This window comes from Chlorocebus sabaeus, chromosome 2 (genome assembly GCF_047675955.1).
Source record: "Chlorocebus sabaeus isolate Y175 chromosome 2, mChlSab1.0.hap1, whole genome shotgun sequence".
NCBI lineage: Eukaryota > Metazoa > Chordata > Mammalia > Primates > Cercopithecidae > Chlorocebus > Chlorocebus sabaeus.
The window spans coordinates 68,853,466-68,879,205 of record NC_132905.1 but is presented as its reverse complement, the minus strand read 5'-3'; the positions used below and the strand labels follow the sequence as shown (position 1 = coordinate 68,879,205).

Below are 25,740 nucleotides of genomic sequence, written 5' to 3'. Positions count from 1 at the left end.
TTATTTCTGTAACCTTAGCCCCCAACACAGTGTCTGGCATATTGTACATACTTAATAAATATCTATTGAATTAATGTGTGGTTGAGTTTAAAAATTGTTTGTCTTAAAAGTGCCTTTTTAAAAAGGAATCCTGGAAACCATTTGTATAAATGGAAACAAATACCTGACTGCGAAAATGTCACAACTACCCAGTGTGTCTTTCCTCGAGACACTTTCCAAAAAGGAATTTACCTTCTCCGCGTACAAGCCTCTGATGGAAATAACACGTCTTTTTGGTCTGAAGAGATAAAGTTTGATACTGAAATACAAGGTAAGGCAGTAGTTTTTACTGGAGATTGTAATTCTCTGATTTGGTACAAGTTCTTAAAATTGTTTTTCTAATTGAACATTATTTCTTTACAAATTTTTCTAGCTTCCCTGCTTCCTCCAGTCTTTAACATTAGATCCCTTAGTGATTCATTACATATCTCTATCGGTGCTCCAAAATGGTTTGAAAACAAGCCTGTGATCCAGGATTATCCACTGATTTATGAAATTCTTTTTTGGGAAAACACTTCAAAGGCTGAGGTAAAAAGACTATAGTATAATTTTGTAGCTTAGAGTTATAACTGTGATTTAGGTAAATAAAGCTTGAATTTAAAATTTGGGGGAAATTTTTAAACTTTTATGTGGGCTGGGTGCAGTGGCCTGTAATCCTAGCACTTCAGGAGGCCAAGGCGAGAGGATCACTTGAGCCCAAGGGTTTGAGACCAGCCTGGGCAAAATGGGGAGACCCTGTCTCAAATAAAACTTTTTAAAAATTAGCCTGGTGTGATGGCGTGCACCTAATATTCCCAGCTACTTGGGGTGGGAGGATCGCTTGAGCTTCAGAGGTCAAGCTTGCAATGAGCCATGATCGTGCCACTGCACTCCAGCCTGGGTGACAGAGTGACTGACAGTCTGTCTTAAAAAAAAAAAAAAAAGGCCGGGCGCGGTAGTTCACGCCTGTAATCCCAGCACTTTGGGAGGCCGAGGCGGGCGGATCATGAGGTCAGGGGATGGAGACCATCCTGGCTAACACGTGAAACCCCATCTCTACTAAAAATGCAAAACATTAGCTGGGCGTGGCGGCGGGCGCCTGTAGTCCCAGCTGCTTGGGAGGCTGAGGCAGAGCTTGTAGTGAGCCGAGATCACGTCACTGCACTACAGCCTGGGCAACTGAGCGAGACTCCATCTCAAAAAAAAAGGAGTGATTAACTCAGACATTTACAGAATGAAGAACATGAGCATTTTTCATGTTCTGTACTATAGAGTTATGGGTGAGCTACATCTGGGCCCAGTTTGCTTTTAAAATACAGATTCCTGAGCCTGTTGTTACTGAATCATTATCTCTGGGGATGGAGCTCATGAATTTGCATTTTTTTTAACATGATTCCTATGTATTCATCTAAACCCGGGTTTCTTAGCACTACTGACGTTTGGGCTGGACAGTTCCTTGCCGGGGGGGGCGGGGCTGACCTGTGCAGTGCAAGATGCCTGGCAGCATTCTGGCTTCTGCCTGCTAGATGCCAGTAGTGTTCCTTCCTAGTTGTGACAACCAAAAATATCTCCAAATATTGTCAAATGTCCTCTGGTGGCTCCTCCAAGGGGACAAAAACTGATTCTCATGGGACAAAAGAATCTAGATAGTACAGTTGTTTTTATTCCTCCAAAACCATTGGAAAACATTCTTCCAAAGTTCAGCTTTGCCCAACAAAATGTTATTCCTTAGTCTTTAATTTTATGATGGGGGAAGGATTAGAAAAAAATTGCCCAAAAAGTAATGAAAAAACGGTTGACAAACACTGGTCTAAACCCTAAAATTCAGGTACCACTGACAAAGATAATATACACCATCAGATAATATACGTGTTTCCCAGATCACTTCTTCCTTGTGGAGTGTTAGTCAAGGATCTACCTTTAAAACTCCTGTCCAGGCAGGCTGGTGAATTCTTTCACTTCGCTTCATTTTCTATTGGAAATCTAAGCAAATTCCATTGATTTGGCTGCTTCCCTTTTTCACTGTCTAACAACACTGTAACCATAGCATAATGTAGCCCATTGAGAATTATGGTCAGTTTTCAGATGTCTGTAGATCAGACAAACCTAAATTTCTATCTCACACTACTAAATTGTGTAACGTTACTCAAGGTGCTTTATCTCTTGGAGACTTTGCTTCCTCTTCTCTGAAGTGGTGGTAATCATAACAACTAAAATTTTCAAAAGGATGTTTATAAGGTTTAAAAGGAAGTAACAGATAGCAAATACCTAGCACATTGCTGGACAAGTAGTAGAGATTCAATAGATTGTAGTTGCCATCTTATCCTATACTGGATCATATATCAGTAATTATTATTATAGAAACTCTTATTGAATACTTATATGTAAGGTACTATGCTAAGTATTGCACATGAATTGTCTGAATCATTCTTCAAAACAACGCTGCCAAATGATGTGATTGGTTAAATTGCTGTTTGCCAAATACTTGGGATGGTGCCTTCATCCCAGCATCACCAGACTGTAGATGCTGGAGCCCGAGTAGATGTGCTGAGAGCAGAGGCCTTAAGTGTGCTTGCGGGGTTTGGCTTGGCTCTTGCGCTGCTCCTGTTTGCCAGGGAGAAAGCGTATTCCACATAGTCTCTGGTCCAAGGAGGATTAAAGGCTGTTGGAGCTGACCTAAACCCGATGCGATGCACAGCCTCCATGGGAGCTCCCCAGCCAGTCTGTAGACTTGCGAGTGAGAAACTACATAATCATGTTGCGAGCCACTGAATGTTAAGGCAGTTTTGTTATATCTTTTTTTTTTTTTTTTTTTTTTTGAGACAGGTTCTCACTCTGTCACCCAGGCTGGAGTGCACTCATGTGATGTCAGCTCACTGCAGCCTTGACTTCCTGGGCTTAAGCGATCCTCCCACCTCAGCTTCCCAAGTAGCTGGGACTACAGGCACATGCCACCATGTCCAGCTAATTTTTTTGTATTTTTGCTAGAGATAGGGTTTTACCATGTTGCCCAGGCTTTGTTTGTTTGTTTGTTTGTTTTGGAAATAGGGATTTCGTCAACCTCCCAAGTAACAGAGACTACAGGCTCACACCACCATGCCTGGCTAATTTTTTTGAAATTTCTTGTAGAGACAGAGTCTTGCTATGTTGTCCAGGCTAGTCTTGAACTCCTGGGCTTCAATTATCTTCCTGCTTGGCTTCCCAGAGTGCTGGGATTACAGGTGTGAGCCACAGGCTTGTTAGACATTATTCTGGCAATAGCTGACTAATACAGATAAGAGCAATAACTGTCCCAATTTTACAGGTCAGGGAATCAGGCAGAGAGAAATTAAATAACGATTGCAAGACCATACAGCTGTAAGTGATACCTCTTCATAAGGCAGTTTGAGGCCCAAACCCGTACTCTTAACCATTCTGTCACTAATCAGAGGTAATACAATGGCAATTACCCCAGACTTGGCATGTACTTATAAATCAATTAGAATTCTCTTAGGAATAGATCATATGCTTTTTGGCAGCAGCATTTTTAACTTTCTGATTTGGATATAGTGGTTTGTCTAAAACAAATTTATATTTCTTACACATATACCCTGTAATCCCAGTGCTTTGAGAGGCCGAGGTGGGTGGATCACTTGAGGCCAGGAGTTCAAGACCAGCCTGAGCAACATGGTGAAACCCCATCTCTACCAAAAAAAAAAAAAAAATAGGCGTGGTGGCATCTGCACCTGTAATCCCAACTACTCAGGAGGGTGAGGCAGGAGAATCACTTGAACCCAGGAGGCGGAGGTTGCAGTGAGCCCAGATTGCACCACTGCACTCTAGCCTGGGTGACAGAGCGAAACTGTCTAGAAAAAAAAAACAAACACGTACCAACTACGTGGGAGAGGCCAATGTTAGACTGAACATAAAAGAATTGAGAAAGTACATATTCTCTGATTTCATGAGGTGACTAAATTTTATCAATGATTTAATTATATTTTCTAGAGAAAAATTATCGAGAAAAAAACTGATGTTACTATTCCTAATTTGAAACCACTGACTGTATATTGTGTGAAAGCCAGAGCACACAGCATGGATGAAAAGCTGAATAAAAGCAGTGTTTTTAGTGATGTTGTGTGTGAGGAAACAAAATCAGGTCAGAATCTTTTATTGTCTTTTTTAAAAATGTGACTAGACAGAATAAAAGTAATTCTATACTGAACACTGAAAATTGTAAAATATTTTCTCTTTACTGCAAAAAATATATAGAATGTTTTCTTCTTGAACTACATAAATCAAAAGTAGACTTTTTAGAAAATATTTGTAATGCATAACTCTCAAGTTAGTGTTGTTGGATGCTTTATATTTCATCCAGTATCCCTATAATTAATTTCCTTAATTTATTGCTCTTTAACATTTAATAAGACTATTAGTTTAAAATTTTAAAAATATCCTTAACATAATTATCATGTAGAAATCACTTAGTTCCATTTTGAATTTTTTTAATGTGGGAACTGGTTTAGTCTCATTTTCTATTTTACAGTTTCTAGTGTTGACTGGTAGAGGCTTAGTCACAGAATATCTATTAAATTTTGCTAGTTGTATGACGTATAAGTGCTGAAGGATACTTGCATGTTTGGCCTGTATGTCAATATTGTATTTCTCCCTGAGGATCTCTTCAGTTCCCACGCCAATCTTTAAATGTAAATGTCATTGTCTATGGTTGGTGTGGACTCAGTGCTACCAGAAATATTTTGAAGAGTATTATTTAATAGATTTTATATTTCCTTTCATATGGCTTGTCTTTCACACAGCTGTCAGCACTGTTAGGGCATTTGTATGTCACAACATATAAATATCATGTATATCTTTTTAGGAAATACATCTAAAATTTGGCTTATAATTGGAATTTTTACTGTATTACTTGCTCTCCCGTTTGTCATTTATGCTGTGAAAGTCCTCTTGAGATGCATCAATTATGTCTTCTTTCCATCACTTAAACCTTCTTCCAATATAGATGAGGTATGTTACTTTCTTTATATTTTTTTTTTGTCAACAGCTAGGAAATGAACAGGAAATGTGTTTGATTTCAACAGGATATATATAGGTTTTCTTGATACCCAGAAAATAATAGAGACTGATTTGGGTATTTTCTTCAAAGTTTTAGTCAATTAACTTTAAAAACAGCAATTTAATATAAATAATAACATAGCATGGGATAGTAATGATTGTCCTTAATTTCATATTTTTCTGGCAATTCCTAGATTCACTGTGGCATTTGTTTTACCATTTAAAGCCTGTGATTCTTGGCCAGGCGTGGTGGCTCATGCCTGTAATCCCAGAACTTTGGGAAGTTGAGGCGGGTGGGTCACTTGAGGTCAGGAGTTTGAGACCAGCCGGCCAACATGGAGAAACCTTGTCTCTACTAAAAATATAAAATTAGCTGGGCGTGTTGGCACACGCTTGTAATCCCAGCTACTTGGGAGGCTGAGGCAGGAGGATCGCTTGAACCCAGGAGGTGGAGGTTGCAGTGAGCCGAGGTCGTGCCACTGCACTTCAGCCTGGGTGACAGAGCAAGACTCTGTCTCTAAATAAGTAAATAAATAAAGTCTGTGATGTAATTCTTTTCAGTGCAGACAGTCCCCAACTTATGCTGTTGGAATTATGTCCCGCATTTGTCAGGACATAATTCCATTGTAAGTTGGGAGCATCTGTATATATCCAGAAGACTGAAATATTCTATCAGTGTAGAAAGCATATTATATAGGTGAAATCACACAAAATGAAATAAAACATGAGACTTTTTTTTTATGACACATCATAGTTTTTTGTTTGGCACTTCTGTGAAGTTAGCATATTAAATGAAAGCACTAAATGGTGAAGGCCTAAGCATAGAATCTGTTCCCGGGAAATGATGCACTCATCTAGGGTGGCTTTTATGAATTTGAGTGAGTCACTAAGGGCAGGTAAGCAAGTACCCTTGGCTGTAAACTACCCCGTAGAGGTGTGAGGAACAAAGGAGATAAACCTTAAGAGCCTTACCACTCTAAAAATGCTCAGTAAATATTAACAATTTTACTGTTACACCCCTGAGCACAAGAATGTCATTCTGTGTACTCTAATATTCATAGCTATTGTTTAAAATAGACTTAAAACTAGTTACAATAGCTAATAACTTCTCACTTGTGCTTCTTTTGGATATCTATGGGTTAGATACAAACATTTTTATTATTTCAAAAAAAAAAAATGTCATGATCCCAGAGCCGTCCCACTCCTGTCCTTTCCCGTGTTCTTCCCCGCCTACCCCTGATGGCACAGTGTACCTTTCTTAGGTACTTTTCAAAGACTCACCACAAAAGGTACTAAGATAAGAGTGACCTCACTAATGATTTTAAACATTATAAGGCAATTAGTATGTTCTTAGGTGACTTTTTAATATGCAGACCAGAAGATAGGTTTTCTCAGTAATGGACATAAGACACTAAAGCTATTATAACTAGAAAAGGAATTTTTATTATTTTAAATAATTGATTTCTACTCTTTCCCTTTTTTTTAATTAGTATTTTTCTGAACAGTCATTGAAGAATCTTCTGCTTTCAACTTCTGAGGAACAAATCGAAAAATGTCTTATAATTGAAAATATAAGCACAATTGCTATAGTAGAAGAAACTAATCAGACTGATGAAGATCATAAAAAATACAGTTCCCAAACTAGCCAAGATTCAGGAAATTATTCTAATGAAGATGAAAGTGAAAATAAAACAAGTGAAGAACTACAGCAGGACTTTATATGACCAGAAATGAACTCTGTCAAGTATAAGGTTTTTCTGTAGGAGTTACACTGGGATCCTGAGCTCCTTGCCTTCCTCTCAGTAACTACAAAGAGAACATTTCCCTGTTTCGGGGAAGAAAAAACATCTTCAGATCATAGGTCCTAAAAATACAGGCAAGCACTTTACTATTTAAAAATGAAATTACAGGCCCAGGCACGGTGGCTCATGCCTGTATCCCAGCACTTTGGGAGGCTAAGGCAGGCATATCATGAGGTCAAAAGATTGAGACCATCCTGGCCAACATGGTGAAACCCCATCTCTACTAAAAGTATAAAAATTAGCTGGGCATGGTGGCATGTGCCTGTAGTCTCAGCTACTCAGGAGACTGACGCAGGAGAATCACTTGAACCCGGGAGGTGGAGGTTGCAGTGAGCCAAGATAGCGCCACTGTACTCTAGCCTGGCAACAAAGTGAGACTCTCTTTAAAAAAAAAAAAAAAAAAAAAAAAAGCAATTGTAAGAGTTGAGACAAACATTTCCTACATTATTTTCCACGTGTAAAATCTTGAAAAAGCCTGTCATTGGACCTGCATTGGATGAGATGAGTCAGATCAAAACGATGGCCACCCGTCTGCCTCTTGGGAGCCTAAGTGCAACTGTGCTCGCTGTGCACTGTGGCTAAGGATGATGTGTGTTCCTGTCCGTCACTGATGCTGCTGGTTACTGCATGTGCCACACCTGTCTGTTCGCCATTCCTGACATTCTATTTCATTCTTCCTCTGGAGATATTTCAAACATTTGGTCTTTTAACACTGAGGTTAGGCCCTCAGGAAATTTATTTAGGAAAGTCTGAACACATTATCACCTGGTTTTCTGGAAAGTAGCTTAGCCTAGAAAATAGCTGCAGATGCCAGAAAGATGATCCCTAAAATTGTTCAGGGACTTCTGTTCATTTATCCCGAGAACATTGGCTTCCACATCACAGTATCTACCCTTACATGGTTTAGGATTAAAGCCAGGCAATTTTTTACTATACAGTAAGACTTCTGATTCAAAACTTACTAGAACAATAGCTTCTGGCTGGAATTTGCAATCCCTGAAGTCATAGAAAATAGGTAACTATCTAATTAGAGAAATAATTGTTGTATTTTAAGATCTGAGAGTGCATGCAAGTTTTAACATACATGCCATGCCAGAAGATAGTGTATGCAAGAAGTCTTGGGACCAGAAAATGGCCATGATGGGAGACTGACACAGAAGAAGAATGCTTCCATAGGAAAGAGGTCGCTGGCCTTTGTGCAAGAGGAAGAAGAATGTTCCACTGGGAGCCTGAGCAACTCATCAGCTGTCATGATTAACCCGCTCTGTTGTTCGGGGTGGTCTCTGTCACTTTAAACACCAGGCTGGCTTCTCTGCACTGTCCAGCAGTACTCAGATCCCCCTTCTGCTCAGCCTGCTTGGCCTTAAAATACAAATCATTGAACTGAGGGGGAAAAAATGTAACTAGGAGGAAAAACCTAATTTAAGAAATCACATAATGCTTTCCAAAGGCACCTACAACTTATTTTTAAATTACTTGCTACTGGGGATTACCCATGGATATCCTTAATAGACAGGAAGTCTGGGAATTCTGGTGGCCTCTAGGGCAGAGTTCTCAGAGCACCATTCCGGCAAGGACCAGTGAAAGAGAAAAGCGATAAAGTTAGAGCGTGCTGGGAAGCGGCCATTGCTAAGGCCAGTCTGATTTAAGTAGTCATTTCTGCTGAAAAAACAGATAATCCTGTTGGAAGAAGAGGTTGAAGGCAGCTGCCCTCGGGAGGGCTGTGGTGCTTAGCACATCCTGGGCACGTAATGTGTCTGCAGGCCACACCATGCGTGTCCCCGGACCTGCCACCTGGCTTCTGGAGTGGTTCAAGCAGAGCATAGTGAGCCATTGAGGAGACCCAGGAATCTCCTCTGAGACCCAGCTCTCTGCTGGAGAACCCCACACTGACACATTCTCATCTTTCAGACCAGAGGCTGTGTTTTTGAGAGTGTCTCTCTCTGTTGCCCAGACTGGAGTGCAGTGGCTTGATCTCGGCTCACTGCAACCTCCGCCTCCCAGGTTCAAGTGATTCTCTGCCGCAGCCTCCCGAGTAGCTGGGATTACAGGTATCTGCCAACACACCCCGTTAGTTTTTGTATTTTAGTAGAGACAGGGTTTCACCATGTTGGCCAGGCTAGTCTTGGACTCCTGACCTCGTGCTCCACCCACCTTGGCCTCCCAAAGTGCTGGGATTACAGGTGTGAGCCACCATGCATGGCTGGCCTGACCTTTGGAAAAGCCCTGTCACTTTGGAAGTTTGCGTCTTTGAAGAGGCGATTGGGAACATATCGTGACTGCCTGCCACCATTGCTTATCAGACTACTGCAATTCAGTGATCCTGCCCAGGACTTCTGGCCCTGGGTTCACCACTGGGAAAACGTGCTTCAGACTGGATAGCCTAAAAAGGAGTAATAATGCCCTTGTAGGATGTGGAGAAGGGAAAATATGGACATTAATATTAAAAGACACCAGTGAAATTGTTAGATCTCTAGGAAGTTGGAGCACAAGGCTTCACGTTTTGAGACCATCGTGGTTTTCAGTGAACAAACACTGAGCACCAGCAGCAAAAAACAACAATAAAAAACCCTCGTTTTTACCTCGTCTTCTAGACATTAAAAGGCAGTTGCATTCCACTCTTCATTATGTTCTACATGTTGCTTCATCAGCATATGCTTAGCTGTGACAAGTATATTTTCTGAACAGAAATTTACTTAGAAGTACCATGTACTTGGGGGTACCAATTAACTGCCTTAAAATTAGCATATTGATAGTTCTTGGAGAGACCAAGTATAATCTAAGAATTTATATGAAAGATTTGTATCATTAGAGCCAGAAATAATTTTGTATTAATATCTAATACAGATTAACATATTTGTACCTGTGTAACTTTTGACATGAGCCTGTAAACATATATGTACCTGCACATGTATGCATGTGGTGTGGGTGTTATTCCTTTAGTATGGACTTAAAGTACTTATTCGTATAGCTTGTAACTAAAAATTAGAACAGCTCCCTAGAATTCCGAAGTTTAAGAGTCTGACCAGAAATTTGCAACTTACAAAAAAGTTACTTTTAAAAATATGAGTTAGGGCTAGGCACTGTGGCTCATGCCTATAATCTCAGCCCTTTTGGGAGGCAAAGACGGGAGGATCACCTCAGGCCAGGAGTTCAAGACCAACCAACCTGGGTAACATGGCCAGACCCCATCTCTAAAATATATATATATTAGAGTTATATCTAGAGAGAGTTAGATAGATAGATAGATAGATAGATAGATATAAAACTTAGAGGTTGTATCTTCCCCCAAAAGAGGCTGTAATATTTACAGCAGCCTCAAATTGCTCTTAAGGGGTTTGGGTGTGCAGAAGCTTTCCTTTCCCTACCCAGGGCCCTGTGACTACCTAACATGTTGTGTACTGATTTGTTCTGTTTGCTGGCTATCTCCCCGCCCCACTGCTACAACAGAGGCTCCAAGAGAGCAGGGACTTTATTATTCATTACTGCATCCCCAGTAATGAAGGTACTTAGAAAATAATTATTGAATGAATGAAACCTAAACTGAATCTGAGGGTGTTTGTGGCACTGTGTGTTTTATTGAATTGTAGAAGGACATAACCGTGTTTTCAGTGTTTTTGTGCAACAAACTTGTACGTTTTATTTCACTTGTGTTTTGTCTTAAACCCTACTGCTGGAAACAATTTTATATAATAAGCAATGGGCCCAAAAGTCTGGGGTTTGTTTTTTTTTGTACTTAGTGCATTTGTATGCAACAGAGATGCTGCAGCTGATGCCTTTAAACGGTATTCATCATGGAAGGGCTGAGGCCTGTGCTTGGTGTTCCACAGCCCAGGGTTGAGCATCCTGAAGGAGCCAGTGCAGCCGTCACTGTCCCCAGAGCCTGTGGAGATAGAGCCCGTTTGCTGCTTTTTCTTCCCGCTCTCGAGACATGGCTGGAGCACAGTCTTCATTGAATGAGAGTCTGCTGTGGCTAGCCTTGCTTTCTTGAACTAATCTGTTTGCCCTTCACAAGTATTTCTTCTGTCAGGATTAGTTCGTTCCAAGGAGGCTCGTCAGTCTCACAGGTAAGTAGATCTCTCCTGCCGTCTGGACACATTTCACTCGGAAGTTGAATACAGTTTGTATTCAGGCTGGGAACCTGAACACACACTTGTGTTTTTAAGCTTCCCTTTTTTACAGTGGACAAGGACACAAACAATACATAAATCATCCCTAATGCCCAAGAAATGCCCTGTTACTTAGTAATGACAAAATACCGGTAACTTCCAGTTGTTTCTGACTACCTTTTTTCTTGAGTAGGATGATAACAGAATTACAACTCTTGAGGGCAACATATAGGTGGATATTTGTGGTGTGATATTGATGGAAAAATAGCGATCTTTTCTTTACCTGAGGGAAACAGGCAAGAGGGGAATTCGATAGTGCCTCGTAACAAAGGATTTCTGAGTTTTCCTCCCCTTTCTGTGATCTGTCTCCACCTGGAACTCATGTTCTAGCAAAAGACATTTTGTAGGTGAAGAAGTGATTGATGATGAGCATGAAGAAAATGTTGGCAGTTCCAGCCTGGCCAACATGGTGAAACCCCGTCTCTACTGAGAATACAAAATCTAGCCAGGCATGGTGGCACGTGCCTATAATCCCAGCTACTTGGGAGGCTGAAGCAGGAAAATCGCTTGAACCTGGGAGGTGGAGGTTTCAGTGAACTGAGATCGTGCCACTGCACTCCAGGCTGGGCGACAGAGGGAGACTCCATCTCAAAAGAAAAAAAAAATGTTGGCAGAGAAGATATTCTGTTGGTTTTTTTTTTGTTAAGGTCTTGGGAAAAGGGAGGAAGTTGAAAAAGTATACCACTCAATAGCTGGATTAAATTAAACATTACTTCTCACAGTGACTCACCACCCTTGGGCCTCCCTCCCAGATTTTCTGAATCCATAAAGTTAAGAAGAAAAACCTATTTTCCTATCTTTCCAGTAAAAGGACCCTTTTTTCTAAGCATAGTCCTTAAATATATAATAGGCTTTTTGTGTACTTGACTCTGTCTATTCCCAAATTTTATAATATTTTTAGTATTCTGGAATTGTACTTAGAGGAAGAGATGATTCTGAATGTTGTAGTATAAAAGTACATCATCCACTCTGAAATCTCCCTGAAAGACCTCCCCTGCATACATGTGTAGAATTCATGCCCCGTCTGTGCCTGCACCTGCGGGTGTGTCTAGCGTGCTCCCTAGGGAAGAGATTTTTATACCATTTGCCTATATTTGGCAAGCTCCATGAAAGCAAGGACTGTTTTTTAACTTTGTGACTGACACTTGGTTACCTAAGTGTTTCACAGTGATTGAGTGGGGACGTTGACGGTACAGACACTGAGTACCACTAGGGGGCAACAAGTCACCCTGTTGAGGCTGACAATCGGTTACTGTTCAATAATTCGATTCCCCGAAAATGTTTATACAGGTGGTTTCTTAAAGTTCTGTTTGTGATTATCTCGAGCAAATGAGGAAAGGAAGCTAGATGTGAAGAATCTTGTGTCCCCATGCTCTCACCCAGAAATGGTTTGGTAGTTACAAAGCAAGATAGAGCAGTTGAGCAAATAGCCCACCAGGTCCTCTACCACTACCACCTTCGCCTTTGAATGAGCAGGACTGTAGTAAGCGAGTTGTTGAAAAGGAGCTCCACAACCTTAGTACCAGCCTTGGAGCGGGTGGGAAGAAGTAGGCATTGCTGCAGAGCTGAGATGAACCTGCAAGGAGATCATTTCCCCTGGGAATGATCACTGCACTGCGCCTGGCTGAGATGACTCATTAGCTGTGATTCCCTTCCTTAGTCTCACCTGTTGAAAATGGCGCGGAACAGTTAGAGCCATGCTCAAAAAAGATAATACTTTAGGGTCTCCTGTCCTATGCGTCCCCAGGGAGAGGCCAGACCATTCAGGGTACCAGCTGGAGGGTATAACTAGGGTGGAGTGTGAAGACAGTGTTTTGTATCACTACTACCTTTTTTTTTTTTTTAGGCAGTTTCGCTCTTGTCACCCAGGCTGGAGTGCCGTGGGGGGATCTTGGCTCACTGGCTCACTCCAACTTTCACCTCCCAGGTTCAAGCAATTCTCCTGCCTCGGCCTGCTGAGTAGCTGGGATTACAGGCACCTGCCACCACGCTCAATTAATTTTTGTATTTTTAGTAGAGAGGGGGTATTCACCAGTTTGGCCAGGCAGGTCTCCTAACCTCAGGTGATCCACCCTCCTTGGCCTCCCAAAGTGCTGGGATTACAGGCATGAACCACCGCGCGCCCGGCCACTGCTTCCTTTGTCCACTGTACCCAAGAAATAGCCTGTTATAAATGGCCTATGCATTTTCCTCTTTCTACAGGGCATTGTGTAAAATGTTTAGTTCAATTAACTCATATGGGAAGGACGGACTAGAATGCTTTCCTTTCATCTTAATTCAACTAGTTAACTCAGGGCCATATAAAATGATAGTTAATCGCTTTTAGAAAATGCAAGGGAGCAAATACAACTTTTCCCAAAATGATAAGCAAATTAGTTTGTTAGGTATACTCTGAAATTCTCTCCCAAATTTCTCTACAAACCATGAAACAGTATCTTCATACATTTTACTCAGAGGGTTCATCTTAAGAGCAACTTTTGTATTACTGAAAATTACTTGCATCTCACTGAAAATCTGTTCCGAGTTATATTGACTTTTTGCAATATTTACAATCTTTTTGACTGCATGCATGATAGGAGGAACATGGAATGGCTTTCTAATAAAGGAAGAACAGGTGTCAGGTCCTTAATTTCACCATCTGGCACTTCTTCCTCCCAGTCACACATCTATAGTTCAGACACTCCCCAAAGGGCTCCACTGAGAAGAACTGCTCTCCATCTTGTCTATGGTTGAAAAAGTATGGCGGAGTTGGAGAGAGCTCACTTAACTTGCCGCTTCTCTGAATGTAGAAAGTAGCACAGCACACTGGCCTCGATATGCCCGATGACTGTTCTATTGCTAAACTGTTAGGGGTGGAAGGTATTCCTACATACCTTCTAGGTAGGTAGAAGGGGTAGAAGAGTTACTGGCAGCAAATCTGTATGAGCCTGCAGCAACCTCAATTCTTGCCTCTTCAGAAGAAATAATTTGAGGGGCTTAAGGTAGAAAAAGAGACTGAGGCAAGTTTCAGAGCAGGAGTGGAAATTTATTTAAAAAGGCTTTAGAACAGGAAAGAAAGGAAAGTACACTTGAAAGAGACTCAAGCTGGCGACTTGAAGGACAAGCTCAGTGTTTAACCTTAGACTAAACCTAGGGCTTTATAGGGTGGCCCACCTCCGGCATCTTCCACCCCTTTCCCCTCATTCTTCCCTTAGGGTGGGCTGCCCGCATGCACAGCGCCCTCCTTAGGCTTGGGAGGTGAGTATGTGCAGTGTGATTAGGAAGTTGTGCGCATGCCCATCTGAGACTTTCTTCGTTTTCCAGTGGAGTGCCCCCAGAAGGTCATACTCCACCATTTTGTCTCTTACTGCACATGCCCGGGGTCACTCATCCAATTCCTTGAGATTTTGTTAGAAGTCGATTACCAATCTCAAGGGTTTCTTATCTGTTTGGGGAGTTGCCTCTCCCTGGCGCCTGCATTCAGTTAACCCTTCAGTGTGACAGCTGTGGACCATCAGGAGATCGTTTCTTTCTGGGACCAAATTTGCCGTTGCCAAATTATCATTTTTAGAGAGACAATGTGATAACTGCACACACATCACCTGATGATTGCCTGACATTCCTGGTGGGGCTCAGGGAGAGCCCTCTCCTGCCCGGCTCATGCGTGTCTAACTACCTGTGACAAAACTGCAATTCAATATGATTCCACAGGCTGCCCACGTGGCGTGGCCTGACCTCTACCTGCCTCTCCCACCTTCACCTCTTGCCTTTTGCCTTCTTACCTACTACACTTGAGCTATATTGGCCTCTTTTTTGTTTATTGAAATTCTTTCCCACCTCAAGGCCTTGACAGACAGGGGCCTCTCCCTCAGTGGTGGCCCCACTGCCCCTCCCCGTTCATTCTCACCTGGCAGTCTCCTTTTTGAAGTCCCAGCTTTCATGTCACCTTCCCAAAGAGATCTTTCTGTTAATCCCCGATCCCACTCCTAGATCATTTTCTTCACAGTCCTTATCACAATTTGTCATTGTTTTTCTTTGTTTGGTTACTAGTTTATTTTCTATTTCCCCCACTAGAATCTAGACTCAAAGAGACAGAGATCAAGTATGCTTTATCCACTAATATATACGCAGATCCAAGCATGGTTCCTGGAACATGTGGGTGCTTAATTCATATCTGTTAACAAAAGAGTAAGTAAAATAAATGACAACCAAAAAAGTTTCTATATTTTCTGCAGAATTGTGGTTAAGGATGTCATCTATCATATTACCCAATGATGTTCTAGCAAAGATTAATAAAATAAAATTCTTTATGAAAAAAAGTTTGTATTTCCAGAGTGCTAAATTGAAGACAAACTAACAAGTTCAGCAAAGTTAGTATCAACACAAAAATCAGTTGCATTTCTATGTACTAACAATGAACAATTTCAAAAGGAAATGTTTAAAGCAATCCCATTTATAATAGCATCAAAAAGAATAAAATGGAAATAAGCTTAACCAAGGAGATGAAGGACTTGTATGCAGAAAAGTGTAAGACATTAATGAAAGAAATTAAAGAGGAAAAAAGAAGACCCAAATAAATGGAAATATATCCCATGTTCATGCATTGGAAGACTAAATATTGGTAAAATGTCCATACTACCCAAAGGAACCTACAGATTTAATGCAATCCTATTAAATTCCTAGTGACATTTTTGCAGGAATAGAAAACTATTCTAAAATCCATGTGGAATTTGAAGGGGCCCTAAATAACCAAAACAATATTGAAAAAGAACAAAGTTGGAGGCCTCACATTTCCTGATTTTAAAACATATTATAAAGCTATAGTAATCAAAAAGGTGTCTTACTGACATAATAATAGTCATACAGTTCAATGGTACAAATTAGCCCAAAAGTAAACCTTCACCTATATGGTCAAATGATCTTTGACAAGGATGCCAAGCCACACAATGGGTAGAGAACAGCCTCTTGAGCAAATGGTATTGGAAAAACTGGGTATCCACATGCAAAAAATGAATTGGATTCTTATATTACAATATATTTAAAAATTAAACTGAAAATGTATTAAAGGCTTAAATATAGGAACTAAAACTATAAAACTCTCAGAAGAAAATTGAGAGACTGTAAAAATATATATTTGATCTTCAACCTGTTTCCTAACATACAACTCCTAAAATCTTTAAAATCTCCAAAGTGATTTTTTTGTACACTAATGAGTTTATTGGTTGTTGGCAGCCCCTGCATAGCGTCAGGGTGGGGGCTGGTCACTGGAAAGACCAAGGCATGATTAGAGGGTTGGGACTTTCAGCCCACCCCTCAACCTCGAGAGATGGGAGGGGGGCTGAAGGTTAACTTGATCACCAATGGCTAACGGTGTAATCAATCATGCCCACACAGTGAAACTCCCATAATAACCCAAAGGCTTAGGTTTGGAGAGCTTCCTGATAGCTGAACATGCAGAGGCTGCTGGAGAGGGCATAGAATCTCTGCAGTCCTTCTCACATACCTTACCCTACATATCTCTTCATCTGTATCCTTTGTAATAGTCTTCGTAATAAACCAGTAAATGGAAGTTAGTGTTTCCTCTAGTTCTGTCAGGCAATCTAGCAAATCAGTTGAACACAAGGAGGGGGCCATGGGACCCTCAGTTTATAGTCGTTCAGTCAGCACAGGTAAAACCTGGGGCTTGCAATTGGCATTGGAAGTAAGGGGGCAGTCTTGTGGGAATGAGCTCTTGACCTGTGGGATGGAAGTGGCATGGTTTGTCTGGGGTAATACATGAGGTTCGTTGCCCCACGCCAAGGAAATCAAGGATGGGGACACACAAGGAATGGATTTAAGAGTGGAAGTTTAGCAGGCAAAAGAAAGAAGAGAGCTTCCCCGTGCAGAGGAAGGGGTGCCGAGCAGGTTTCCGGGTTTATGGCGAGATGCGGTTGCTTTTATAGATGAGCTTGAGGAAGTGGTGTTTGATTTACGTAGGGCACAGAGTATTGGTTGGACCAGGTGTCCCATTTACACAGCACAGGAAGAGGCTGGCCATCCCACCCTCATCTGTTATGGCAAATGGCATCTCTACCTATCCAAGGCCATGTTGCCTGCTTTTTTACTGCACACGTGGCAACAAAGAAAAGGAAAAAGGGAACTTACATGTTGCATATACCTGACTTCCAGGTATCCCTTTTCTATTGGCACAGCTGCTGGCATTTGCCTATGCAAGCTTCCAGTTTGCATATCTGTGTTTGCAGCTTGATTTTTCAGGCTCTTTTTGTTAGAAAATAAATGATTTGGGGCTTCTTTTTATTTAAAGGGAAACCTTACTGAGGACTCTCTTATCCTCACTAAATGCCTCAGTAAATTTTGTTTAGTTCTTGTATCAGGATCTGATGCTATCTCCAGGTAGACAGTGTCAGAATTAAATAGGAGTGTCTGCTGCGGAACTGATTGCCTTCTTGTTAGTGGGGATAGATCACTACACATTTGGTCACAGAAGTCTTCTGTGTTGATTGTTGTGGCATGAGAGCAGAGGAAAAACGGTTTGAATTTTTTCCCCTCAAAAACATAGGGGAAATCTTCATGATATTGGACTTGGCAATAATTTACTGCCTATTAGACCAAAAGCACAAACAACAAAAGCAAAAGTAGACAAATGGGACTACATCAAACTTTAAAACTTCTGCATATAAAAGGAAATAATCAATGGAAAAGACAACCTTTGGAATTGGGAAAAGTGTTTGCAAAATATTTGCTTTCATAGATTAGCAGATAAAATGTGGTATTCACATCCTGTGGAATATTATTTAGCCTTTAAAAAGAAAGAAATTCTGTCATGTGCTACAACGTAGGTGAAGCTTGAGGACATCATGCTATGTGAAATAGGCCAGCAACAAAAATATAAATGCCATGTGATTCTACTTATATGAGGTGTCTAAAGCAATCAAATTTATAGAGACAGAAATTAGACCAGTGATTGCCAGGGGCTCAAGGAAGGGGAAAATGGAGAATTGTTCAATGGCTATAAAGTTTCAGTTTTGCAAGATGAAAAAGTTCTGTAAATAGGTAACACTACTGAATTGTACATGTAAAATTGTTAAGATAGTATTTTTTTTTTTTTTTTTTAAGAGACAGGGTTTCACTCTGTTGTCCAGACTGGCCTCAAACTTCTAGGCTCAAGCGATCCTTCCACCGCAGCATCTGGAGTAGCTGGGACTATAGGTGCGCACCACCACACCCAGCTTTAAAAAGGTCACTATTTTATTTATTTATTTTTAATTAGGGCAGACTTAACAGTAAGTGATTCATTCTTGGTTTCCGATACATTATTTCCTCCTTTCTCTAAAGGAAGTCTGCTGTCTACCATTATTTTATCTACCCAGAATATAAGTATAGTAATGTCTTATTACAAGCTACACAAATCCTTTTCCAAAGTGAGTGTGCAGACTGGGCGTGGCAGCTCACACTTGTAATCCCAGCAATTTGGGGGCTGAGGTGGGCGAATCACTTGAGGCCAGGAGTTTGAGACCAGCCTGGCCAACATGATGAAACTCTATCTCTACTAAAACTACAAAAAGTAGTGGGGCATGGTGGCACACACCTATAATCCTAGTTACTCAGGAGGCTGAGACAGGAGACTCAGTTGAACCCGGGAGGCAGAGGTTGCAGTGAGCCGGGATTGCACCACTGCACTCCAGCCTGGGCAACAGCGTGAGACTCTGTCGTGAGTGTGCAGTTAATCACGTAGGCTTGTGTTGATGTCAGTATAAGGCAAGTACTTCCTCATTGCTCTACATCAGTGAAAAAATGTGAACGCCAAGGTTTAGACTGAGAAGTAGGGCTGGGAGATTGGATGGAGGCAAACTTTAAATATTTCATGTCTTAATTTCTGCTGGTTTACCCCCAAGAGAATTTTATAAATCAGTTTACTTCTTTATGTTTTAATCAACATCTAAAATATTTCCTGACACATTTAAATAGTTGCAAAGGATATACCTTACAGTAGGTTGTAAATATTCACATTTTAAAATAAACTTGCTTTATAACTCTCATAAATGCATTCAATGGAATCTAATATCAAAGCAATTTGATACCCATCATTGTCTACTTTGAAATTACAGAAACTCGACCAGACCTGGTTGCTCACTCCTATAATCCCAGCACTTTGGGAGGCCGAGGCGAGAGGATCGCTTGAGTCCAAGAGTTCAAAACCATCCTGGGCAACATAGTGAGATGACCTTGTCTCTACGAAAAAATGAACAGAATTAGCCAGGTGTGGTGGCACACCAGTGGTCCCAGCTACTTAGGAATCTGAGGTAGGAGGATATCTTGAGCCCTGGAAGTCAAGGCTACAGTGAGCCAAGATTGTGCCACGGCACACCAGCCTGGGCAACAGAGTGAGACCCTGTCTCAGAAAAAATTTTTAAAAAATTTTTTACACAGAAACTCCAGAAACTCTTCTTTATGGGTTCTGAAACTTTACATCATTTCCTTTTCTCCTTGAATTCATATTCTTATCCCCACAAAAGTTTATCTTCATGCAGTAGATTTATTGATCATCTGTCGTATATCTCACGCCTATAATCCCAGCACTTTGGGAGGCTGAGGCAGGCGGATCACTTGAGGCCAGGAGTTTAAGACCAGCCTGGCCAATATGGTGAAACCCCGTCTCTACTGAAAGTACAAAAATTAGCTGGGCATGGTGGCAGGAGCCTGTAATCCCAGCTACTCAGGAGGCTGAGGCAGAAGAATCACTTGAATCCTGACGACAGAGGTTGCAGTGAGCCGAGATCGAGTCACTGCACTCTAGCCTGGGGGACAGAGTGAGACTCCATCTGGAAAAAAAAAAAGAAAAGAAAAATAGCTTTTCTGGATTATTATTGCAATTATTAGTACACAATTGATCAAAACAAATATTTCATAACCTTTGATAAATAATTTTTCAGCATAAAAAGTCCAGTTTCACTGGAAATGTGTAGCAGGACGAGCCACAGACAAAACTCTTTAGACACTGGATTAAAGAAAGAAGAGGTTTTTATTCGGCTGGGAGTGTCAGCAGACTTGCGTCTTAAGAGCCGAGCTTCTTGAAAAAGAAATTCTTGGCCTTTTTAAAGGCTTACAGCTTTAAGGGGTCCATATGAAAGCGTCATGATAAATCCAGCAAGCGTGGGAAACGTGACTGGGGGCTGCATGCCTCAGCTAACAGAGCAAAAAGTTTTACAATGCTTTTTTCATACAGTGTCTGGAATTTACATATAACACAAGTAGTTTAGGTCAGGGATTGATGTTATTATTGTTACTTTTTTTAACCCTAAGGGTCGGGTGGTTGTGCCAAAGTTGTCTGGCTATTTATCTTACTTTTGTTTCTTTCTAACTTTTTGCTTTCTCTTTTTCCTCCTGTCTTGTGAACTAGGCAAGGTCGGGGGAGGAGGGCAGCAGGAGTAGTAGTGGTCTCCTTCCTTAAATGCATCTCTTTGATTTATTTATTTACTTATTTATTTATTTTGAGACAGAGTCTCACTCTGTCACCCCGGGCTGGAGTGCAGTGGTGCTATCTCAGCCCACTGCAACCTCCACCTCCCGGGTTCATGCGATTCCCCTGCCTCAGCCTCTCAAACAGGTGGGATTACAGGTGCACGCCACCATGCCCAGCTAATTTTTTGGATTTTTAGCAGAGACAGGGTTTCACCATATTGGCCAGGCTGGTCTCGAACGCCTGGCCTCAAGTGATCCGTCTGCCTCAGCCTCCCAAAGTGCTGGGATTACAGGCATAAGCCACCACGCCCAGCCTGGAAATGCATCTGGATGGAGCTTCTTCCCTCTTCCTTTGATGACTGCAGGAGTCTGCAGATGAACATGCCTCTTGCCACGTGCAGACAGGACCTAGTGCCTCTGCTGCTCCTGTTTTCCATGCTTTGGGGTGAGGCTTTGTGATGTGCCTGGAAGGAATCCCAAAGCGTCACCTCCACTCCAGTCTTTGGATTCTTTCTGATTTATAGGTCAAAAGCTATTTAGTGAACATTTATCAAAAATTATCTCTATCTAGTTACTGAGCATGATGTGAAAGGAAAATAAAATCTTGGGACTCCAAGTCACTCTGCCAAAAGAAAAAAATTAAGCTGAAAGCTGAGTCGTGCAAGAAGCTGCCTTTCCTTTTATTCCTAAGCAGAGAGCTACAGGTAAAAGTAAGTATCCTGGGGGGATATTTAACCTACTCTGTGTTCACCTTATCTTCTGTAAAGTGCTGATTTTCTGAACATCCAAGGAATAAATAATTGACTATTCCCCTACCTGCTCCTTTTCTCTTGCACAACTTGTGGATTCAATAATGTGACCATACCCTCCTTCTTTCTGCTCCAGCCTGTTTTTTCCCTTATACTGAAGCCCTCAAAATCATCTTTGGAGAAAGGCACAGACCTGTCTCCTGGGCATTGTCCTTAACCTTGGCAAAATAAGCTTCCCAATTGAGAACTGTCTCAGATACTTTTCAGTTTATAATCAACAGTAGCTAACATTGACTGGGCATGGTGACTCACTCCTGTAATCTCAACACTTTGGGAGGCCAAGGCAGGTGGATCGCTTGAGCCCAGGAGTTTGAGACCAGACTGGGCAACATGGTAAAAAACCCTCTCTACAAAAAATACAAAAAAGTAGCTGGGCGTGGTGGTGCACACTTGAGTCCCAGCTACTCAGGAGGCTGAGGTGGGAGGATCACTTGAGCTCACGAGGTGCAGGATGCAGTGAGCCAAGATTGAGCCACTGCATTCCAGCCTGAGTGACAGATTGAGACCCCGTCTCAAAAAAGAGAAAAGAAAAGAAAAAACCCAGCCGCTAACATTATAGAAATAGAAACTGCCAAACATTATACATCTCCTGATGGACAGATCAGGAGTAGTCTTGAAAAAACCCATTGTTAGGAATGATAAATTCCTCTTCAAAGGGTTTAATTGTGTAAAGTTCTTGTTCTTTGTTCAGAAGCCCAACCTCCTTGTACTCTCTTGTTTCTAGGCTGCAAACAACTCTCCCACTCTGGTTGCGCCCTGACATGCCCAGACATGTCCAGACATGCCTTGTACTCTAACAGATGAACTATCTCTACCCCCTCCTTCTCTTAGCTGCACGTTTACCATATTTAGAGAAAGTTTAAGTCTTATCCAATAGGGTTAGTTTAGATCGTGCGGTCCAACTCTAACCAATGGGGAAAGGACACAGAAACAGAAGCTGCGTGAGGGGTAAAAACCCTTCTCTCGTTTGTTCAGTGTGCCCTTGCGAGTGGGCGGACACAGGCAGCACCGTTCTGCAGAAGTAAATGTGCCTTGCTGAGAAATTTTCTGTCTAAGTGCTGGTTTTTCTTTGTGGCACTGAGCACTTGTTTCTAACACCATACTGACCTGGCCTTAGATTGAATTGCCAACTTATAGAAAATACAGGGGACAAAGAAACAGGTTACATGACACTGTACCGATGCTAACTCCAGACTGTGAGCAAGTCTCTATGACAAAAGATCCAGTTTCATTGACAAATAAATTGCAAGGAAAGAGAGGGAGAGCTTCTGTCTTTTCTTTTCTTTTCTTTTTTCTCTTCTCTTCTTTTCTCTTGTTTTCTTTTTTGGGACAGAGTTTCACTCTGTCACCCAGGCTGGAATGCAGTGGCACAGTCTCAGCTCACTGCAATCTCTGCCTCTCAGGTTCAAGCAATTCTCCTGCCTCAGCCTCCCAAGTAGCTGGGATTACAGGTACCTGCCACCACACCTGACTAATTTTTGTATTTTAGTAGAGACTGTGTTTGCCATGTTGGCCAGGCTAATCTTGAACTCCTGACCTCAGGTGATCCTCCCACTTCAGCCTCCCAAAGTGTTTGGATTGCAGGCATGAGCCACTGCACCCAGCCGAGCTTATCTATGTTCAATTGTGTGTGTGTGTGTGTGTGTGTGTGCACATGACAGAGAAAAAGAGAGGAAATTACATTTATGAGATGGATAGTGGCAAGAGGCAGGCAAATGCCTAGGGGGATAGCAGCGGGTCCCTGGTGAAACCCCACTGCTAAGCCGAAGACAGTTTAAAGCCTGACAGTCAAGCTACAAGTCAAATCCACGGACTGGATTGAGAACCTGTCTTCCCATTTGGTGCACTTTCCTCTGATTGATCCCCACCCTTCACCTGTTTTATATATACCTCCTAATTGGTTTTCTACACTATCATGCCTTCCTTTGAGTGGTGTCTTTGCTTTAGCGTTTTTTGCATACTCACAAACCAATCAGCATGCACTCACCTATTCTGAGCCCATAAAGGGGCTCACACCTGTAATCCTAGCACTTTGGGAGGCCAAGATGGGCGGATGACGAGGTCAAGAGATTGAGACCATCCTAGCCAACATGGTGAAACCCCGTCTCTACTAAAAATACAAAAATTAGCTGGACATGGTGGCACACACCTGTAGTCCCAGCTACTTGGGAACCTGAGGCAGAATTGCTTGAATCTGGGAGGCGGAGGTTGCAGTGAGCCGAGATCACGCCACTGCACTCCAGCCTGCCAATAGAGTGAGGCTCGGTTAAAAAAAAAAAAAAAAAAAAAAAAAAAAAAAAAAAAAAAGTCCTCCTGGGAAGCAATGAACTTCAGGTCGGGAAATGAAGACTTGAAGGAATTCATAACCCCTGATTCAGGGAGGTGCCTCTCCCTCCCTCTGATCTCAAGGCACGTGGGCACCTACCAGGGTGAGAGATTTGCCTGAGGGCACCGTGATTCTGAAGAGGTTGGCCTGGCTCCTTAGCAGACAGGAGGCCCTTTGAGGCCCTGAGTTCATTCCTGTGGGTTCCAAGCACGGCCCCAGCATGGCAGCGTTAACAAGTGACTGCCTGGGTAGGAATTCCCTTCCTTTACCCGTAAACCTTCAGGGAAGTCACATTAAAGCTGTAATCTTGTCACCACTATCTCTTTGCAAAATGAAGGGAGGAAGTGCCCAGAGTTGACTGAACCAGTAGAGAGAAAAGCAAAAGGCAGGAGGTGCCAGTGTGGTGAGCAGAGCCCTTGGGGAGTAGCCAGCAGGCTCTGCTGCCAGGTGACCAGTTGCTTCGAAACTAGGATAGTTCATCTGAAATGATTATTTATGAAGTTCAAGTATATATTCACCCTGAGCAAGAAGAGTTTATCTGATTTCATTAAAATCATAACTGCATGGAAAACAGTACATGACTTTGTTTTTCTTTTTAAAGAGATAAGTTGGTAAAATAAGGCATTTCTGTTGCACGTATGTGTTTTCCCCTGAAATTAAACTGGAGTTGTACCCAAAAGCTTCCTTCTGCAACCAGCTCTGTACCAGCTTTGGCTGGTATCTACTTCCTGTGACTCACATCTTTATGACAATAATCATCAAGAATAAATACATGGGCCGGGCACGGTGGATCACGCCTGTAATCCCAGCACTTTGGGAGGCCGAGACGGGCGGATCACGAGGTCAGGAGATCGAGACCATCCTGGCTAACACGGTGAAACCCCATCTCTACTAAAAAAAAAATACAAAAAACTAGCCGGTCGAGGTGGCGGGCACCTGTAGTCCCAGCTACTCGGGAGGCTGAGGCAGGAGAATGGTATGAACCTGGGAGATGGAGCTTTCAGGGAGCCGAGATCGCACCACTGCACTCCAGTCTGGGCAACAGAGCGAGACTCCATCTCAAAAAGAAAAAAAAAAAAAAGAATAAATACATGAACCAAAGCTGGGTCTTCAGTTCTGTTGCTGTTTGTCACTTTAGGGAAAGGAAGCTGAAAGAAAGAAGAACGAGTGCATTTGTTCATCCTACAAACTGTGCACATGTATTGTATACCCTATACGGTGCACATCTACTCATTGCCAGGTTCAAGGATCTTTGACTTAGACAAAGTAGAAATTTAGAATGTGTACTGCTTTGGGGACTTTCCTTCAATTGTAAACAATTATTACGGAGAAGCATACATTTCTCTGATTCTTTGTTGGCCTTTTGGCTTCTTGACCTACTTCCTCAAATGTATAGTGGTTTCTATATTAAATTTTCCCCTTGACTAAGCAAAGCATGTAGTGTCTAGTTACACTTCCTCTTCAATAGGGAAATGCTTATTTTTTCTATTTGTAGAACTTAAAAGCAAACAGTTCCCATATGAAAAAAATTACTTAGTTCACCCTCCTAGAGTGTGGAAATAGATGATTCCAAATTATTATCAAGTATTTCTTTTGGAGGTTGTACAAAGTTCAGATTCGCCATTAGGCACAAAACAATATCTTGAAGCGATAGGGACTCCAGGGTACAGTAACCCAGTTTGAATCCCAACCCTGCCACCTACTGACCGTGTGACTTTGGGCAAATAACTTTATGTCTGTACCTAAAACCCCAAGAAGTGCTTGGCGAGTATTATATAATAATTACAGTAATAAACATAAAATTGCCATGCTCATGCTCACATCGGTGTCACGGGGACGTTGTAAAGAGAAGTGATGATGAGCATACAGCTTCTAGCAAGTTCATAGTTGCAGTATTATCTAGATAATAGGTCATGTGCTTCAGTAATATATATATTTTTTCCATAGAGACAGGTTCTTGCTATGTTGCCCAGATTGGTCTTGAACTCCCGGGTTCAAGCAATCCTCCTGTCTCAGCTTCCCAAAGTGCTGGGATTACAGGCATGAGCCACTGCACTCAACCAAGACACATTTTCTTTCACACATACACAAAAGTCTTCCATTATAAAATGGGAGGTACTGATGCT

At 41.8% G+C, this 25,740-nt stretch overlaps 1 protein-coding gene and 1 pseudogene across 4 annotated transcripts in view; both read left to right on the top strand.

Moving 5' to 3' along the window:
* Positions 1–9,494, top strand: part of IFNAR1 (interferon alpha and beta receptor subunit 1) — a 31,495-nt gene extending 22,001 nt beyond the window's left edge. For 2 of the 4 annotated variants that reach the window (XM_073009698.1, XM_007964614.3), the window contains exons 7-11: positions 126–310; positions 413–567; positions 4,003–4,153; positions 4,874–5,019; positions 6,558–9,494. In XM_073009698.1, the coding sequence (XP_072865799.1) occupies positions 126–310; positions 413–567; positions 4,003–4,153; positions 4,874–5,019; positions 6,558–6,791 (871 nt within the window). In that variant the 3' untranslated portion in view covers positions 6,792–9,494. Of the gene's footprint in view, positions 1–110; positions 311–412; positions 568–4,002; positions 4,154–4,873; positions 5,020–6,557 lie in introns of all 4 variants that reach the window. The other 2 variants (XM_007964622.3, XM_007964607.3) reach the window with 1 other exon arrangement.
* On the top strand, positions 8,856–11,757 carry LOC140708646 (uncharacterized; annotated as a pseudogene).
* Positions 11,758–25,740: the final 13,983 nt, after the last annotated feature.